At 44.9% G+C, this 20,071-nt stretch overlaps 1 protein-coding gene across 1 annotated transcript in view; it reads right to left on the bottom strand.

Moving 5' to 3' along the window:
* Positions 1 to 27: 27 nt before the first annotated feature.
* The window catches only part of itgb8 (integrin, beta 8), a 22,535-nt gene continuing 2,491 nt past the window's right edge, over positions 28 to 20,071 (bottom strand). Inside the window, exons 3-16 of the mRNA XM_071368433.1 lie at positions 17,475 to 17,646; positions 14,343 to 14,449; positions 13,972 to 14,111; positions 12,924 to 13,089; positions 10,934 to 11,092; positions 8,882 to 8,977; positions 8,412 to 8,492; positions 7,546 to 7,689; positions 5,572 to 6,106; positions 5,202 to 5,424; positions 4,962 to 5,065; positions 4,681 to 4,785; positions 3,904 to 4,064; positions 28 to 3,820 (exon numbers count right to left, since the gene is read on the bottom strand). Coding sequence (XP_071224534.1) covers positions 3,689 to 3,820; positions 3,904 to 4,064; positions 4,681 to 4,785; positions 4,962 to 5,065; positions 5,202 to 5,424; positions 5,572 to 6,106; positions 7,546 to 7,689; positions 8,412 to 8,492; positions 8,882 to 8,977; positions 10,934 to 11,092; positions 12,924 to 13,089; positions 13,972 to 14,111; positions 14,343 to 14,449; positions 17,475 to 17,646 — 2,325 coding nt within the window. The 3' untranslated portion in view covers positions 28 to 3,688. The remainder of the gene's footprint in view (positions 3,821 to 3,903; positions 4,065 to 4,680; positions 4,786 to 4,961; positions 5,066 to 5,201; positions 5,425 to 5,571; positions 6,107 to 7,545; positions 7,690 to 8,411; positions 8,493 to 8,881; positions 8,978 to 10,933; positions 11,093 to 12,923; positions 13,090 to 13,971; positions 14,112 to 14,342; positions 14,450 to 17,474; positions 17,647 to 20,071) is intronic.

Genomic DNA, 20,071 nt, shown 5'->3' with positions numbered 1-20,071 from the left:
GGAGGGAAGGAGAAACCACACAAACCATGAAGGAATAGAAAAGGCCACATGCTTTCCTGCTTTATTCTTGTGCATCAACTCAATTTTGTAAAATAAGACTAGGTCATATGTCTTCAATTGCATTGGTGTGTGGTGTGGCTGTATGTCTATTGCACTGTCTAATAAACTCAATGAATGGATAGTCAGTCACTTCAGCTTATGATAAATTTACTAATGAGTGAACACACTTGAGGTTTATAAAGAATCAGAACGAGTCAGTTAAAATCTAACACTCAATAATTACATTAAAACATTCATGTTACAGGAACTCTTAATCACATGCATTTACAGAAAATATACACAAACGTGCTTTTATTATACAAACACAATGCCCAGTTAGCAGTCTGAGGTCAAATACATGTCAAATAGCTGAGCTTTAATTTAGCTTTGAGTTTGAACTTTTGGGACTATTGCAATAGTTTCATTGTACTGCACAAACTCAGTGATGTGCTGAAATTATCAACTTGACATAAGAATTTTGTAAACAACTTAAGTACTGCTTATGGAGGACTTATTTGTGGGTTATGCACGTGTAACGAAATCCTTATGTACAGTGCATTCGGAAAGCATTCAGACCTCTTTCCTTTTTCCACAGTTTGTTACATTACAGCCTTATTCTAAAATGGATTAAACTTGATTGGAGTCCACATATGGTAAATTCAATTGATTGGACATGATTTAGAAAGGCACACACCTGTCTATATAAGGTCCCAGAGTTGACAGTGCATGTCAGAGCAAAAACCAAGCCATGAGGTTGAAGGAATTATCCGTAGAGATCCGAGACAGAATAGTGTCGAGGCACAGATCTGGGGAAGGGCACAAAAACATTTCTGCAGCATTGAAGTTCCCCAAGAACACAGTGGCTTCCATCATTCTTAAATGGAAGAAGTTTGGACCACCAAGAATCTTCCTAGAGCTGGCCGCCCAGCCAAACTGAGCCTTCAGGGGAGAAGGGCCTTGTCAGGGAGGTGATCAAGAACCCGATTGTCACTCTGACAGAGCTACAGAGTTCCTCTGTGGAGATGGGAGAACCTTCCAGAAGGACAACCATCTCTGCAGCACTCCACCAATCAGGCCTATATGATAGAGTGGCCAGACGGAAGCCACTCCTCAGTAAAAGGCACATGACAGCCTGCTTGGAGTTTGCCCAAAGGCACCTAAAGGACTCTCAGACCATGAGAAACAAGATTCTCTGGTCTAATGAAACCAAGATTAAACTCTTTGTCCTGAATGCCAAGCGTCATGCCTGGAGGAGAGAGCTGTGAGGGGAACGGCACCTCCGTACCTTCAGGCTCTGATCAGGCCCTACACCCAAACAAGGGCACTGCGTTCATCCACCTCTGGCCTGCTCGCCTCCCTACCTCTGAGGAAGTACAGTTCCCGCTCAGCCCAGTCAAAACTGTTCGCTGCTCTGGCACCCCAATGGTGGAACAAACTCCCTCACGACGCCAGGTCAGCGGAGTCAATCACCACCTTCCGGAGACACCTGAAACCCCACCTCTTTAAGGAATACCTAGGATAGGATAAAGTAATCCTTCTAACCCCCCCCCCCCCCCTTAAAAGAGTTAGATGCACTATTGTAAAGTGGTTGTTCCACTGGATATCATAAGGTGAATGCACCAATTTGTAAGTCGCTCTGGATAAGAGCGTCTGCTAAATGACTTAAATGTAAATGTAAATGGAGGAAACCTGGCACCATCCCTACAGTGAAGCATGGTGGTGGCAGCATCATGCTGTGGGGATGTTTTTCAGCGGCAGGGACTGCGAGACTAGTCAGGATCGAGGGAAAGATGAACGGAGAAAAGTACAGAGAGATCCTTGACGAAAACCTGCTCTAGAGCGCTCAGGACCTCAGACTGGGGCGAAAGTTCAGCTTCCAACAGGACAACGACCCTAAGCACACAGCCAAGACAACGCAGGAGTGGCTTAGGGACAAGTCTCTGAATGTCCTTGAGTGGCTCAGCCTGAGCCCGGACTTGAACATCTCTGGAGAGACCTGAAAATAGCTGTGCAGAGGATCTGCAGAGAAGACTGGGAGAAACTCCCCAAATACAGGTGTGCCAAGCTTGTAGCGTCATACCCAAGAAGACTTTAGGCTGTAATCACTGCTAAATGTGCTTCAACAAAGTACTGAGTAAAGGGTCTGAATACTTATGTAAATGTGATATATCTGTTTTTTAATCAATTTGCAAAGATTTCAAATAAACAGTTTTTGCTTTGTCATTATGGGGTATTGTGTGTAGATTGATGAGAAAATGTAATAATTTAATCCATTTTAGAATGAGGCTGTAACGTAACAAAATGTGGAAAAAGTCAAGGGGTCTGAATACTTTCTGAATGCGCTGTAGGTTCCCTTCATTGTCTTCAGACTGGCTATGAACTATGCACTGCAGACAAGGTTGTCAAGCTTTCTGACGTGAGACAATGGGTACCGTTCTAATAATGTGGTACCAGTTTTTGAAAGTATTTGACCCAAGTCTGCCACTTAGAGAGATCATTTTTATAATTGCTGATTCATTTAACATTGAGCTACAGTCCTGTAATATTACAGCCCTGTAGCCAGTCAGTACCTTTCATTAAAAATAGAATTAAAAAAATTACAAGAAACACATTCTTTTGAAATAAATCACAATAAATAATATTATTAGTGTTATGGACTAAATAAATTAGCAGCTAATGAATGCTGTAAACATCAGACATCAGATGTAGTGAACATGTAACAAATGTATTATTAAATATTATTCATAGTTTTGTTTACTGGAATTCTTGTAGATAGAAGTGTAATATGGAACGTTCAGGATCCAATCAGGAGTCTTCCCAGTAGTTTAGGAGCCAATCAGCAGCCTTCCCAATAGTTCAGGAGCCAATTAGCGCTCAGTAGTCTGACAACACTATGACCTATCATGCTACGTAACGATGCTAGTGCAAATCTCTACTCTGTCTCTCCACAAGTATGCTAATTTAAAATTAATGCTTGTTTCAAATATTAAAACTAGATGCTGTACATTAACAACCGTTGGAGGCTACCTGTCCTCTCAGAACTCCAGTTATGCCAGGCACATAAAATAAAGACATCAAGTAGAATTGGTGGTAGGTAAAAAAAGGTCATGATTGTGGAGTGTCACATATTCACACGTTACTGCTGGTGCAAGGTAACCATTCATTCATTCATTCATTCAATTATTCATTCATCCCATTCTGTTATGTCGTTTCACCACTGACCACTAGGTAGCAAGCTAACACAGGACACACAGGTTGAGTAGAGAGAGAGAGATCAAGTAAACTAATAAACTTGTAGTGTTCTCTGTAATAAAAGCATAAATATTTAGCATTGATAAATCGATCAATGATCAATGTTCAGTACCTTTCAATGGCTGCCAGTCCATAAAGCCACATAATATTACAGTATCAGTAACAAGGCTCTTGTTTGGAGTGTTACCCTGTCCAGTTTTCATGATTTACTATCCTTCCCCTAACCTGTAACCAGTGTAAGTGTACTGAGAAAAGATTCCTGTAGGTTTGCTCACTAATTTTACTGTACCTGTATTTCACAGGTGCCGGTTCTCAAGCGGTATAACATTAGAGTTGCTGCTTTTTTGTACCGGCAGCATTGGCCCACTTCAACCGTTGACCTCTAACCTCTGACCCCTTACTGCCAGGGTTCGCCCAGGGGCATCTTGGGAACGGTGATATGCATCTCCATTGGTCGGTCAGGGCCCGGGGGGCGGTCCCTCCTGTAGGATACTGTCTTCTCATTGGTCTTTGGGACGTGTGACAGATCCTAATGATACAACATGCACAGGCAGTTAGAAACATGCACACAAGTGTGTTTCTGTGTGAAGATAAAGTATTGGAGAATCTTACCTTGCCAGTGGGGTTATATTGTTGATCAGTGGCGCCACCCTGTGGCAAAGATCGTCTGTGCAGCAGCAGCACCAGCACAGCCAGCATCACCAAGCCAGGGAGGAACGTCAACACACACACACTGAGGAAGGTCCCCACATACCGCCTACTGGATACACACTCTGGAGACACACACACACACACAAATTTGTGAGCACTTTATCTCTATCCATTGTAGTATATAGGGACACACAGACCCAACACACCAAAATTTGACCCTGAAATAGTTACAAAGTTCCACTGTCCTCAAACACACACACACACACACACACACACACACACACACACACACACACACACACACACACACACACACACACACACACACACACACACACACACACACACACACACACACGCGCACACACACACGCACACACATAGACACACACAAAGAGAGATCGGGCTCATCCTCAGACAAAGAGACTAAAGTTCTACTCTGACATTTATAGCTGTTGCCATGGAAACTTGGCTTCCGCAACCAGGAGTGGGAGTGTTCGGGAATACAGGGGGGAGAGGCGGGAGAAGAGAGAGAGTGGAGGAGGCATGGTGGGAGGAGGGTGGGGGACAGGGAGAGAGGGTGGAAGATTGGGGAGAGAGACAGAGGGGAGAGTGGGACACACAATGAATAGTGCTGTTTCTAGAGAGGTGGTGGGGTGCAATTGTTGCAACTTGCACTTACACAGTGTGTGTATGTGTGTACACACGTGTGTGTGTTTGCTCGTGTGTGTGTCTCACCAGGTTGTGTGTTGAAATGTAGAAGAGTATTTCCTGAGACAAGTGCAGTGTGGAAGCGATAGTAACAGTTGTCTTTCTTATACACACACTGTCTCCATACCTGACCTAGTAGGACGAGAGAGAGAGAGAGAGAATATTAATGTTTATCCCATCAACTTTGATCAAGAGAATGAACTGAACGAATGTCATTGACATTAAAAAAAAATTTTGCAGACCATAATGACATGTTTGTGTGTGTGAATATGTGCTTCTGTCTGGTATAACCCCTGACCCCATTCTACCTGTGACATCATTGACGTAACCCACTAATGATGTGCAGGTATGGTTGCACTCCTCCGCCTCTCTCTGAGACAGACCGTGAGACAAGTGACAGTCTATACACCTCCTGATAGAGCGAGAGAGAGAGAGAGAGAGAGAGTGATTACCAGGGTGGTTGACGCGACGGGACCGACCGCGTATGAACCCAGGTCATCAGAATGCACGGCACCAGACTGTGTTAGCCCGCTGAGCTGAAGCCTTACCAGTGTGACTGACAAGAGCTGTGGCAGGTGGGACATCTCTCACAAAATGCTCCGGAATATTGATGGTTGTCACACACGCATCTGCCACACACACACCTGCCACGCCCGCTGCATAGCAACCCGTTGTCGGACAGGCAGGTTGCCGTAGAGACTGGGCACCTGCAGCTCTCTCCTGTCCAGCCCTCTTCACATACACAATCACCAGACACACACATACCTCGCCCTGAAGGAGAGAGGGAGAGAGAGAGATTGTAGTCTTCCACCTGTTACACAGTGTGAGTAAGTGAATAAGATTTAGCTCGTAAGATGCGAAATGTACATTGTATGTGTGTGTATGTGTCTGTGTGTGCACAACGTGTGTGTGTGTTACCTCCACACAGTAGTCCGTGTTGGTAGGGGCAGGAGTAGTCATCCATCTGACAGTACTGTCCATACACTGTTCCTAGACTGTTCCTCTCACACACACACTTCCCACACACACACACTCCCCGACCGTTACAGTCCACCCCCGATCCCTCCGCACGACACTGCCGTGACCACTCCGGTCCGTGTGTGTGAGGGCGTGTGGGTGTGTGCTCTGGGTCTAGGTCCGGTGTGTGTGTGTGAGGGTGTGTGTGTGTGTGCTCTGGGTCTAGGTCCGGTGTGTGTGTGTGCATGTCCCGATTGTTCAAGTCTTGATTATTACGGTCTGTATCTGGGGTGACCTCTCCACACGTTGACTGATGTGTGGTATCGTCATGGCAATGCCAGTCCGGTCCACAGTGACAGCGACATCGTGAGTGAACCTTGATGATGGTTGACTCATTGTAACCCACGGGCCTGACGAAGACCTGGACCACGTCATCTACATCATCATCATCATCGTCAGGACAGGAGTGCAGGCCGATGGTGATGTTGAAGTAGACCTGCATAGAAATAGAATGTGTAGAGAGGAGACTGGAGTTAGAGTTATAGTGAGCAGAGCTGACATTCAACCTCAAGACATTGGCCCTATTCATACATTTAAAGGTAGACTCAACAATATGGCATCATCATACACACCAGGGTGATTTGCCTAAACAATCTTTCATGAGTCAGGGGTGAATCCGAATTTACTTCAATGAGAGACTATGAGAAAATTAAGATTTTGCTCCTTAGATTATATATACTGAAATAATATATCTGATAAAGGAGCATAAACAATAACAACAGGTCAGCTGATAATCAAATGACAAGTTAATGTGTTGAGTCATAATCTACTCAGATTATTCACTAATATGCCTACCTCTGTAAGAAACACACACATGCACACGCACATACATACATACGGCGCATGTGTACACACTCAGACCCACCGCCACTTGACAAGTGCGTGCGTGAGTGTGTGTGTGTGCGTGCATGTGTGACAGGTTAAAGGAAATACTAATAGCCTGTTATACATTAAAAAGTATTAGTAAATTCATAGTATGTGAGGATCTTAAAACATCTAAGGTTAAGAAGATCATGCAGTCAGTATTAGTTGATAGATTGATAACATTTATATAATTCTGTTAAAATCCGTCAAGCATACAAAGGGTACGAATTGTGAGAGGAATGTGTAAACGTTATGTTGATTCCTTTATGTTGTCGTGGATAAAAGTGCTAATCTGTGATCTACTAAATGCTCTTAATCTATGAGCCTGAGATCGATTGCTCTGGTCTCCACTCAAGTTCACGGAGAATTCGCGGTCTTTTTCTCATTGCACTAAACGTTCAATGAGTAAACATTCCGTATCACTATCGTGATTCTTTCTACCCTTTTTCAGGTACATTATTGATGATTAAAAAGAGTAATTTAAATGTAATAACTTGATAACATGTCAAGAGTGTTTAAGGTTTGTTTAGTAACATGTTGAGGAAGTTGGTTGGGTTTGCAGAGAGTAATGTGAGCCGTGCTCGGTTGCAGCTAGCTTCGTACTGCTAGGTACTGCTACGTAGCTGCCATTTTATGTCGATTGTGAATGAACGTGTGCGCTGTTGGTAAGATGTTTTGCGGCGTTATTTGTGTGGTTGTTTTTCAAACACTTTGTTGCCTGTTGATGAATTGTGTTATGGTTTACTGAGTTAAAGCTTTGCTTGACAGTTATATTGAAAACAGTATTTGTTTCAGTGATGTACAGTGTATACTGTTATGATTTGAATAAGCCTTGTACCCTACAAAACCTATCGTTCCTGTAGATCTGTTGTTCTGTAAAATGTGTTATTTATGTACAATGATTGCACTAAACGTTCAATGAGTAAACATTCTGTATCACTATCGTGATTCTTTCTACCCTTTTTCAGGGGTGTAACACATGCGTGTGTGATTGTGTGTGTGTGTGTGTACCGTCTGGTTGGGCTGGACGTTGGAGCAGCTGCGGTTGTCGTGGGATACAGATCCTTCCGGACAGAGAGGAGAGACGCTGACCAGGAAACGGCTGAACGCTCTGTCCTCCACTGACACAGACACCTGGACAACTGACAACAACCTCTAGAGGAGAAAGATATGGAGAGAGAGCGAGAGAGAGAGTGGTGGAAAGAGAGAAAGAGAGGGAGAGAGAGTGAGGTGGGCAATGAGGCAAGAAGAGGAGGAGAGCAGCAGAAAGAGGAAGGACAGAGGGTGAAGGAAAGGGTGAGGGTTATGGAGAGGGTGAGGGTTATGGAGAGGGTGAAGGTTATGGAGAGGGTGTGGGAGAGGTAGAGGGTGAGGGTTATGGAGAGGATGAAGGTGAGGGTTATGGAGAGGGTGAGGGCGAGGGCGAGGGGTGACGGAGGGGGTGAGGTATATGGAGAGGGTGAGGGAGACAGAGAGAGAGAGAGAGAGAACAGGTTGTCACATGTTCTCAGAAAGCCTCCATTGTTCTCCGTTCCTCTGATCAATAGAGAGGCTGATGGGAAAAAAGGCGGGTCCAAATATACGGTGGAGAAGGAATAGCCTTAATAATGCCAGGCTCTGTTCTGCGGATTTACTGTATGTGTGTGTGTGTGTGTCTGTGTGCGTGCGTGTGTGTGTAAGTGTGTGTGTGTGTACAGACAGAGTGTGCAGATCTGTGGAGTTGGCAGATTCCCGTACAGAACAATGGTTTGTTCTGTGCCCCGGGGTGAGATAGATTATATTGGGCCATGCCAAACCTTCACCCTCCCCTTACTCCTCCACCCACCTAACAACATCCCGCTCCCACCAGTGGTTTTTCATTTCTGTGTGTGTGTTACCTTGTATGCATCCACCACCACGTCTATAAGTTTGGGAGCCTGGAACAGAAGATTGGAGCCTGGTAGCAACCTGACCAACTCCTAGAACGAGAGAAAGAGAGAGAGAAAGAGAGAGAGAGAGAAAGGAAGAGAGACAGAGACAGATATGTTAATTCCAGGGCTAGAGAGAAAGGGACACAGAGTCTGGGGAACTCAGTTTGAGACAATGTTAATTAATGGGCGTGCGATGGCTTTGTGTGTGTTAGAGCTCAGCAGAGAGAGAGAAAGAGGGAGAGAGAGAGAGAGAGAAAGAGAGAGACAGAGACAGATATGTTAATTCCAGGGCTAGAGAGAAAGGGACACAGAGTCTGGGGAACTCAGTTTGAGACAATGTTAATTAATGGGCGTGCGATGGGTTTGTGTGTGTTAGAGCTCAGCAGAGAGAGAGAGAAAGAGGGAGAGAGAGAGAGTCGTGTGTGTAGAGAGATTACCTCATACCACTGATATTGTAGTTGTTCCACAGCAAAGAGAGAGTAGATGTGGTTCTCTAGAAGCTTCTCAGCCAGCAGGCCTAAACTGGGATGGTCCTAACAGAGACAGATAGACAAGCCATGTTGGTGTTCCTCGTGTGTATGTGTGTGTTTACCATGCGTTCATAGGTGTATATAAGTATGTGTGTTTGTGTGTTTGCATGCACGAGTGTGTGTTCTCCACGTGCATATAGGTTTTTGTGCACCTGCTTGTGCGAGTGTGTCTCACAATGGTAGTGTGAGTACGTGTGTGTGTGTATATAGGTGTGTATAAGTGTATATTGATGTGCGTGTTCTCCCGTTTGTGTATGTGTGTGTCTCACCATGGTAGTGTGTGTATGTGTGTGTCTCACCATGGTAGTGTGTGTATGTGTGTGTCTCACCATGGTAGTGTGTGTATGTGTGTGTCTCACCATGGTAGTGTGTGTATGTGTGTGTATGTGTCTGTCTCACCATGGTAGTGTGTGTATGTGTGTGTATGTGTGTCTCACCATGGTAGTGTGTGTATGTGTGTGTATGTGTGTGTCTCACCATGGTAGTGTGTGTATGTGTGTGTATGTGTGTCTCACCATGGTAGTGTGTGTATGTGTGTGTATGTGTGTCTCACCATGGTAGTGTGTGTATGTGTGTGTATGTGTGTGTCTCACCATGGTAGTGTGTGTATGTGTGTGTCTCACCATGGTAGTGTGTGTATGTGTGTGTATGTGTGTGTCTCACCATGGTAGTGTGTGTATGTGTGTGTATGTGTGTGTCTCACCATGGTAGTGTGTGTATGTGTGTGTATGTGTGTGTCTCACCATGGTAGTGTGTGTATGTGTGTGTCTCACCATGGTAGTGTGTGTATGTGTGTGTCTCACCATGGTAGTGTGTGTATGTGTGTGTATGTGTGTGTCTCACCATGGTAGTGTGTGTATGTGTGTGTACGTGTGTGTCTCACCATGGTAGTGTGTGTATGTGTGTGTCTCACCATGGTAGTGTGTGTATGTGTGTGTCTCACCATGGTAGTGTGTGTATGTGTGTGTCTCACCATGGTAGTGTGTGTATGTGTGTGTATGTGTCTGTCTCACCATGGTAGTGTGTGTATGTGTGTGTATGTGTGTCTCACCATGGTAGTGTGTGTATGTGTGTGTATGTGTGTGTCTCACCATGGTAGTGTGTGTATGTGTGTGTATGTGTGTCTCACCATGGTAGTGTGTGTATGTGTGTGTATGTGTGTCTCACCATGGTAGTGTGTGTATGTGTGTGTATGTGTGTGTCTCACCATGGTAGTGTGTGTATGTGTGTGTCTCACCATGGTAGTGTGTGTATGTGTGTGTATGTGTGTGTCTCACCATGGTAGTGTGTGTATGTGTGTGTATGTGTGTGTCTCACCATGGTAGTGTGTGTATGTGTGTGTATGTGTGTGTCTCACCATGGTAGTGTGTGTATGTGTGTGTCTCACCATGGTAGTGTGTGTATGTGTGTGTCTCACCATGGTAGTGTGTGTATGTGTGTGTATGTGTGTGTCTCACCATGGTAGTGTGTGTATGTGTGTGTATGTGTGTGTCTCACCATGGTAGTGTGTGTATGTGTGTGTCTCACCATGGTAGTGTGTGTATGTGTGTGTCTCACCATGGTAGTGTGTGTATGTGTGTGTATGTGTCTGTCTCACCATGGTAGTGTGTGTATGTGTGTGTATGTGTGTCTCACCATGGTAGTGTGTGTATGTGTGTGTATGTGTGTGTCTCACCATGGTAGTGTGTGTATGTGTGTGTATGTGTGTGTATGTGTGTCTCACCATGGTAGTGTGTGTATGTGTGTGTATGTGTGTCTCACCATGGTAGTGTGTGTATGTGTGTGTATGTGTGTGTCTCACCATGGTAGTGTGTGTATGTGTGTGTATGTGTGTGTCTCACCATGGTAGTGTGTGTATGTGTGTGTATGTGTGTCTCACCATGGTAGTGTGTGTATGTGTGTGTATGTGTGTGTCTCACCATGGTAGTGTGTGTATGTGTGTGTATGTGTGTGTCTCACCATGGTAGTGCTCTCCATATAGACGTTGTTCTCCAGATGGCAGAGGCCATCGTGGGGTGTGACTATACCAGCCAGTCTGCTGTCCAACGCCAGGTGAGAAGGCTGGTCTGTCATCAACAACAACAGACGCTTGGCCTCCCCACGCCAACCCACCTCACCCTGACGGAGAGAAAGAGAGGATGGGAGAAAGAGGGGGGAGAGAAAGAGAGGGTATAGGGGAGGTGGAGGAGGGTGAAAGAAAGAGAGAGAGAGAGGAAGAAAGAGAGACAAAGAACGAAAGAAAGAAAGAAAGAAAGAAAAGGGAAGGGAGATTCATCCATACTGTATTTTCATCTCATTGTCTATTCACTCATTTCTTGATCAGTCAGGATAGGTCAATTCATTCTAAGCTACTGGAAAGAAAGGCTAATTAAAAAGTATAGCTGCCATTCCACACTGATGGTGTCACCCGCTGTATGAGCTACTGGGAAAGAAAGTGAGGAGAGGACGGAGTGAGTGTGTCTACCCCCTGCAAGCTCTGACTCAGGTCCCCTGAAGGGTCCTATTCCACATCGATGGTTTCATCCACTGTGTGTGTGTGTGTGTGTGTGTGTGTGTGTGTGTGTGTGTGTGTATGTGTGTCATACCCCAGTGATGGTGCCAGTAGATGCCAGCAGCACTACTCATTGCTGACCCAGCATGCCACCATTCTCCCTGACACATACGTACTAACTAACTCACACACACACACACACACGCACACCTGCACGGACATGCACACACACGCACGCACACACTCACACACACACACCCCTCTTCAGTGAGTGACATCATCGCGAAGGTATGGGATGCCTTCTCGAAAGGGGGTCTGAGTCAAAGCATGCAGGGGCCACCAAACACCCACACCAACACACCCACACCAACACAGACACAGACACACAGACACAGACACACCAACACAGACACAGACAGAGACACACCGACACAGACACAGACACAGACAGAGACACACCAACACAGACACAGACAGATACACACCAACACAGACACAGACAGAGACACACCAACACAGACACAGACACACCAACACAGACACAGACAGAGACACACAGACACACCAACACAGACACAGACACCCCAACACAGACACAGACAGAGACACACCAACACAGACACAGACAGAGACACCCCAACACAGACACAGACAGAGACACACCAACACAGACACATACACAGGCACACCAACACAGACACAGACAGAGACACACCAACACAGACACAGACAGAGACACACCAACACAGACACAGACAGAGACACACCAACACAGACACAGACACATACACAGGCACACCAACACAGACACAGACACAGACAGAGACACACCAACACAGACACAGACAGAGACACCCCAACACAGACACATACACAGGCACACAGACACAGACACACCAACACAGACACACCAACACAGACACACCAACAGACACACCAACACAAACACAGGCACAGACACACAGACACAGACACAGACACACCAACACAAACACAGACAGAGACACACCAACACAGACACAGACACACCAACACACACCAACACAGACACACCAACACAAACACAGACACACCAACACAGACACAGACAGAGACACACCAACACAGACACAGACACACCAACACACCCACACAGACACACAAACACAGACACACCAACACAAACACAGACACACCAACACGAACACAGACACACCAACACAGACACAGACACACCAACACACACACACAAACACAGACACAGACACACCAACACAGACACAGACACACAAACACAAACACAGACACACCAACACGAACACAGACACACCAACACGAACACAGACACAGACACACCAACACAGACACAGACACACCAACACGAACACACCAACACAGACAGAGACACACCCACACCAACACAGACACAGACACACCAACACAGACACAGACACAGACACAGACACATGCAGTCCCTACCTGACATACAGTAGCTTGGAGCATAGCGTCTAACCCTCCCTCTGGTGTGTCCATGTTGCCTGATATCCTCTGTCTCTTGATGATGCGCGTAAACTCTGACATGTTTGCCGTCATACTAAGAACATGGTGGAAGCCATGGGCTGGGCGACACTTCACCTCATAGTCACTGGAGATGGGTGCGGGGGGTGGGGGGTGGGGGGGGGGGGGTGGAGAGGGAGAGGGAGAGTCACTCATCATTGAAAGAATGAAGATACCTGTAGTCCAGCAACTTGAAAGGGTTCTGTTAGTGAGTTGATGTGTCTGAGTTGGTGTGTCTGTGTTGGTGTGTCTGAGTTGGTGTGTCTGAGTTGGTGTGTCTGAGTTGGTGTGTCTGTGTTGTTGTGTCTGAGTTGGTGTGTCTGAGTTGGTGTGTCTGAGTTGGTGTGTCTGTGTTGGTGTGTCTGTGTTGGTGTGTCTGAGTTGGTGTGTCTGAGTTGGTGTGTCTGTGTTGGTGTGTCTGAGTTGGTGTGTCTGAGTTGGTGTGTCTGAGTTGGTGTGTCTGTGTTGGTGTGTCTGAGTTGGTGTGTCTGAGTTGGTGTGTCTGAGTTGGTGTGTCTGTGTTGGTGTGTCTGTGTTGGTGTGTCTGAGTTGGTGTGTCTGTGTTGGTGTGTCTGTGTTGGTGTGTCTGTGTTGGTGTGTCTGAGTTGGTGTGTCTGAGTTGGTGTGTCTGAGTTGGTGTGTCTGTGTTGGTGTGTCTGAGTTGGTGTGTCTGAGTTGGTGTGTCTGTGTTGGTGTGTCTGTGTTGGTGTGTCTGTGTTGGTGTGTCTGTGTTGGTGTGTCTGAGTTGGTGTGTCTGTGTTGGTGTGTCTGTGTTGATGTGTCTGTGTTGGTGTGTCTGTGTTGGTGTGTCTGAGTTGGTGTGTCTGAGTTGGTGTGTCTATGTTGGTGTGTCTGAGTTGGTGTGTCTGAGTTGGTGTGTCTGTGTTGGTGTGTCTGTGTTGGTGTGTCTGTGTTGGTGTGTCTGAGTTGGTGTGTCTGAGTTGGTGTGTCTGAGTGTGTCCCACCCTACCTGCAGGGGTTATTTATCTTAGAGGGGTGTACATTGATGTAGGGGGAGACAGGTTTGTCAACGAAGGAGCCGAACCCCAGACGCAAATCACTGGAATGTTCTCTCATACGGTGGGACAAGGCTACGCCCACCGTCTTCAGCTGCACCAATAGGGAAACATCAGGGAGATTTACATACTGTACACCCAACCAATCACGGTAAAGAGTAAACAATTACCTAGTCAAGGTAAAAATACAAATGTCTTCATAAATCAATCTATTTCAGCTGAAATCGTATTAAAGTTTATTTCGATAATTAAAAGTGCTAAGAGTTGTACTGTAAAAACATTATACTTTAGATTATGTAGATAATGTAGCTAACCAGTCACTCACCTGGTCCAGGTTTTCCTGCATGGATGCTGATACGTCCACCAGGTAGTACAGATCAACAGGATACCTCTCTAACTGCTGTACTGCTACTATCACACTGGCCTCAGCACCTACACACAGTGTCATGTTTATTTGGAATAAAACAACCATTGGAAATATCACTCACCAGAGTTCTTGCAATGAACGCAGTAGTAAAACTGGGAAATAAAGCTCAGGATAGGGCTGTTGTGGTGACCGTATTACCGCCACGACGGCAGTCATGAGTCATGACCGCAGTACAATTCCATGTGACCGTTTAGTCATGGTAATCTCCTCTCATGCACTCTGGACATGCTTTGGTAGTACCCAACTCACTAACAACCATCAGGTCCTAATGGCCTGGTACTCAGGGCTCTATTGTTCCTCCATCAGGTCCTAATGGCCTGGTACTCAGGGCTCTATTGTTCCTCCATCAGGTCCTAATGGCCTGGTACTCAGGGCTCTATTGTCCCTCCATCAGGTCACTAATGCACTGGTACTCAGGACTCTATTGTCCCTCCATCAGGTCCTAATGGCCTGGTACTCAGGGCTCTATTGTCCCTCAATCAGGTCACTAATGACCTGGTACGCAGGACTCTATTGTTCCTCCATCAGGTCCTAATGGCCTGGTACGCAGGACTCTATTGTTCCTCCATCAGGTCCTAATGGCCTGGTACTCAGGGCTCTATTGTCCCTCCATCAGGTCACTAATGGCCTGGTACTCAGGGCTCTATTGTCCCTCCATCAGGTCACTAATGGCCTGAAACGCAGGACTCTATTGTTCCTCCATCAGGTCCTAATGGCCTGGTACTCAGGACTCTATTGTCCCTCCATCAGGTCACCAATGGCCTGGTACTCAGGGCTCTATTGTTCCTCCATCAGGTCCTAATGGCCTGGTACTCAGGGCTCTATTTTTCCTCCATCAGGTCACTAATGGCCTGGTACGCAGGACTCTATTGTCCCTCCATCAGGTCCTAATGGCCTGGTACTCAGGACTCTATTGTCCCTCCATCAGGTCACCAATGGCCTGGTACTCAGGGCTCTATTGTTCCTCCATCAGGTCACTAATGGCCTGGTACTCAGGACTCTATTGTCCCGACATCAGAACAGCTGTGTACCCTGAGGCAAGGAACAGATCGCAAGCTTTTTTTGCTACTTTCTCAAATCATCAATAGTCTGTAGTCACATCATGCAGCCTATAAATGTTTTGATTTCTAAGACATTCTAAGGTTTGTATCATTCAGAACAAAAGTTGCCAAATAACTCTAAATCTAGCATATAGGACCTGTTTCAAATGATCACTTTTACTCTCAACATAGCCACTTCATATGAACACTGGCTCCAGAATGGGAAAAATATCCTTTCTATTTTATTCAGTTCAATTATATTCTTCTTACTATAAAATCATATAGTATAAAATAATGGCACGGGACTTATAAGCATATCTTATCAGCTAAATGAACAAGCCTACCTACTGCCTATAGCATGGCACATAGCCAGATAACATACAGTAGGCCAACTCATATTCTGTTCTTCTGAAAAAAATAATAATCATATCTTAATGTTTCTTTAGACCTGACTAAAATAAATATTGGATTCATTGTGATGGTGTATATTAAATGTATTTATTTGACTTTTAAAAATATATATGTTCCAAAGGCACGCATCAGTGGCTTATTTGCAGCTTGTATGTGTGGAGGCCTGGAGATACTAAATGTGTTTATGTTAATTAACGGTCAATTACTGTGAGACCAGCACTCTTTTGCATGACAATAACGGGCTGACAAAATTTAATGCCCTAGCTCAGGACAATATATACAGAACAAAAATATAAACGCAACATGCAACAATTTCAAATATTTTACTGAGTTAAAGTTCATATAAGGAAATCAGTCAATTGAAATAAATTAATTAGTCACTAATCTATGGATTTCACATGACTGCGAATCCAGATATGTATCTGTTGGTCACAGATACCTTAAAAAAAGGTAGGGGCGTGGATCAGAAAACGGGTCAGTTTCTGGTGTGACCACCATTTGCCTCATGCAGGGCGACAAATCTCCTTCACATAGAGTTGATCAAGCTGTTGATTGAGGCCTGTGGAATATTGTCCCACTTCTCTTTAATGGCTGTGCGAAATTGCTGGATATTGGCGGGAACTGGAACACGCCGTCATACACGTCAATCCAGAGCATCCCAAACGTGCTCAATGGGTGACATGTCTGGTGAGTATGCAGGCCATGGAAGAACTGGGACATTTTCAGCTTCCAGGAATTGTTTGCAGATCCCTGCAACATGGGGCCGTGCATTATCATGCTGAAACATGAGGTGATGGCAGCGGATGAATGGCATGACAATGGGCCTCAGTCATGGTATCTCTGTGCATTCAAATTGCCATCGATAAAATGCAATTGTGTTCATTGTCCGCAGCTTATGCCTGCCCATACCATAACCCCACCGCCACCATGGGGCACTCTGTTCACAATGTTGACATCAGCAAACCGCTCACCCACACGACGCCATACACGTGGTCTGTGGATGTGAGGCCGGTTGGACGTACTGCCAAATTCTTTAAAACAACGTTGTAGGTGGCTTATGATTGAGAAATTAACATTCAATACTCTGGCAACAGCTCTGGTGGACATTCCTGCAGTCAGCATGCCAATTGCACGCTCCCTCAAAACTTGAGACATCTGTGTCATTGTGTTGTGTGACAACACTGCACATTTTAGAGTGGCCTTTTATTTTCCCTAGCATAAGGTGCACCTGTGTAATGATCATGCTGTTTAATCAGCTTCTTGATATGCCACACTTGTCAGGTGGGTGGATTATCTTGGCAAAGGAGAAATGCTCACAAACAAGGATGTAAACAAATTTGTGCACCAAATTTAAGAGAAATAAGCTTTTTGCGTGTATGGAAAATTTCTGGGATCTTTCATTTCAGCTCATGAAACATGGGACCAACACTTGTTGCATTTATATTTTTGTTCAGTGTATGTACAACATACAGCAAATAACTTGTAAAGCGGACATACATCAAGACGTACAGTAAAACAGGACTATGTGCAGTCCACCATTCAGTGAGTTATTCAGTGGCAGCTATACTCTGCCCCTCACCTGGTCTGAGTGTGAGGGTGATCTCTCCCGGTGACACCTGAGTACTGCTGGTCGTAGCATTGACCTCCACCATGACCTCTGGATGCTCTATGAACTCTAGACCACACCCCCTTCTTGCCAGGTTCCCCACCAGGTCGCAGCGCTCTCCCACCTCCGCTCCATCCAGGAAACCCTGTTAGGGGTCAGAGATCAGGGGTTGGAGGTCAGGGCTCATACCTTTCTCTCTGCACGTTATATCAGGGGTCAATTCCAATTTCAAATCACTCCAGTCAGGAGAGGTGTACTATATAGCAAGTGTAATTACACTGTAACTAACTATGTAAGTGAAGTAGGGATAAATAGCTAAGTTATTACCATAATTGCAATTCATTTTTATTGCAATTCATTTTCGATTTTCTTGAACTGAGATTTTAATCTCCTGAATTGCCTGAATAGAAACAGTCAGTTGACTCTGATGTTCAGTTGTATAACTGGAAATAGAAGTGATTAAACTGAGGACGTGGGACTGTGTGAGTTGTAATTATTGTTTAGAATCTAGGCAGTGCCTTGCAGTGACATTACACAACACAGACAATAATCCCAGTATGAAACACACTTCTGTGAGTTGGACTGTGTCAACTGTGTCATGGTTTAGGGCTTTAGAGTGGCTGGTCAAAGAGGATTACAGCCCTCTGAAACACTGGTACTACTGACACAAAACAACAGCCCTCTGAAACACTGGTACTACTGACACAAAACAACAGCCCTCTGAAACACTGGTACTACTGACACAAAACAACAGCCCTCTAAAACCCTGGTACTACTGACACAAAACAACAGCCCTCTGAAACACTGGTACTACTGACACAAAACAACAGCCCTCTGAAACCCTGGTACTACTGACACAAAACAACAGCCCTCTAAAACCCTGGTACTACTGACATAAAACAACACAACAGTAAATACTGCTATGACGAGTTAGGCCTGAATATACACCAGTGCCAATATTCAGTAAAAGTATTCTATAAGAGGTGTCTGTAATCAAGCAGTAAAACATAGTCTATAAGAGGTGTCTGTAATCAAGCAGTAAAACATAGTCTATAAGAGGTGTCTGTAATCAAGCAGTAAAACATAGTCTATAAGAGGTGTCTGTAATCAAGCAGTAAAACATATTCTATAAGAGGTGTCTGTAATCAAGCAGTAAAAATATTCTATAAGAGGTGTCTGTAATCAAGCAGTAAAAATATTCTATAAGAGGTGTCTGTAATCAAGCAGTACAACATATTCTTTAAGAGGTGTCTGTAATCAAGCAGTAAAAATATTCTATAAGAGGTGTCTGTAATCAAGCAGTAAAACATATTCTTTAAGAGGTGTCTGTAATCAAGCAGTAAAACATAGTCTATAAGAGGTGTCTGTAATCAAGCAGTAAAACATAGTCTATAAGAGGTGTCTGTAATCAAGCAGTACAACATATTCTATAAGAGGTGTCTGTAATCAAGCAGTACAACATATTCTTTAAGGGGTGTCTGTAATCAAGCAGTAAAACATAGTCTATAAGAGGTGTCTGTAATCAAGCAGTAAAACATATTCTTTAAGAGGTGTCTGTAATCAAGCAGTAAAACATATTCTTTAAGAGGTGTCTGTAATCAAGCAGTAAAACATAGTCTATAAGAGGTGTCTGTAATCAAGCAGTAAAACATATTCTTTAAGAGGTGTCTGTAATCAAGCAGTAAAACATAGTCTATAAGAGGTGTCTGTAATCAAGCAGTAAAACATATTCTTTAAGAGGTGTCTGTAATCAAGCAGTAAAACATAGTCTATAAGAGGTGTCTGTAATCAAGCAGTAAAACATATTCTTTAAGAGGTGTCTGTAATCAAGCAGTAAAACATAGTCTAAGAGGCAGTCCAAACTAAGAGGCATGATCAATTGAGTATGACTTTAATCTGTGTCTGGGAAACCCGCCCTTGAGTTCTCCGTTGTGGTCAGCTCCGGCCCACTTCAACCTCTGGTTCTGTTAAGTCCCTCTAAACCACAGTCATACAGGGACTTTCCTAACAACAGACCCAATAGACTGGTACTAACAGAAACTGACAGTGTATGTTGGAGGAGTTTTCAGAATGAGTTACCCCACTCCGAGACAGGGTGTATGTGTGTGTGGGGGGGGTGCTTTCCAATTCACGCACCAGTGAGCCAACCCACTCAAGGTCTCAAGACCAGTGTCCCAGGTAATGATAAGGTGTATATGTGTGTATGTATGTATGTATGTATCTATGCGTGTGTGTGTGTGCGCGTGTGTGTGTGTGTGTGTGTGTGTGTGTGTGTGTGTGTGTGTGTGTGTGTGTGTGCGCGCGCGCGCGCGTGTGTGTGTGTGTTGTCTTCAGGAGGTCGTGATGTCCTAGTTTACAGGTACTCATGGTCACTTATTGGGTCAGAGTAGTACTTTACAAGAACCCAGGATTAAGGCAGAACCCAGACAGACACACAGACACACACACACACACACACACACACACACACACACACACACACACACACACACACACACACACACACACACACACACACACACACACACACACACACACACACACACACACACACACACACACACCAGGAA

The sequence above is a fragment of the Salvelinus alpinus genome, chromosome 26 (genome assembly GCF_045679555.1).
Source record: "Salvelinus alpinus chromosome 26, SLU_Salpinus.1, whole genome shotgun sequence".
NCBI classification, from domain to species: Eukaryota; Metazoa; Chordata; class Actinopteri; order Salmoniformes; family Salmonidae; genus Salvelinus; species Salvelinus alpinus.
The sequence above is the reverse complement of the archived record's forward strand: the minus strand, read 5'-3'. Positions and strand labels throughout refer to the sequence as shown.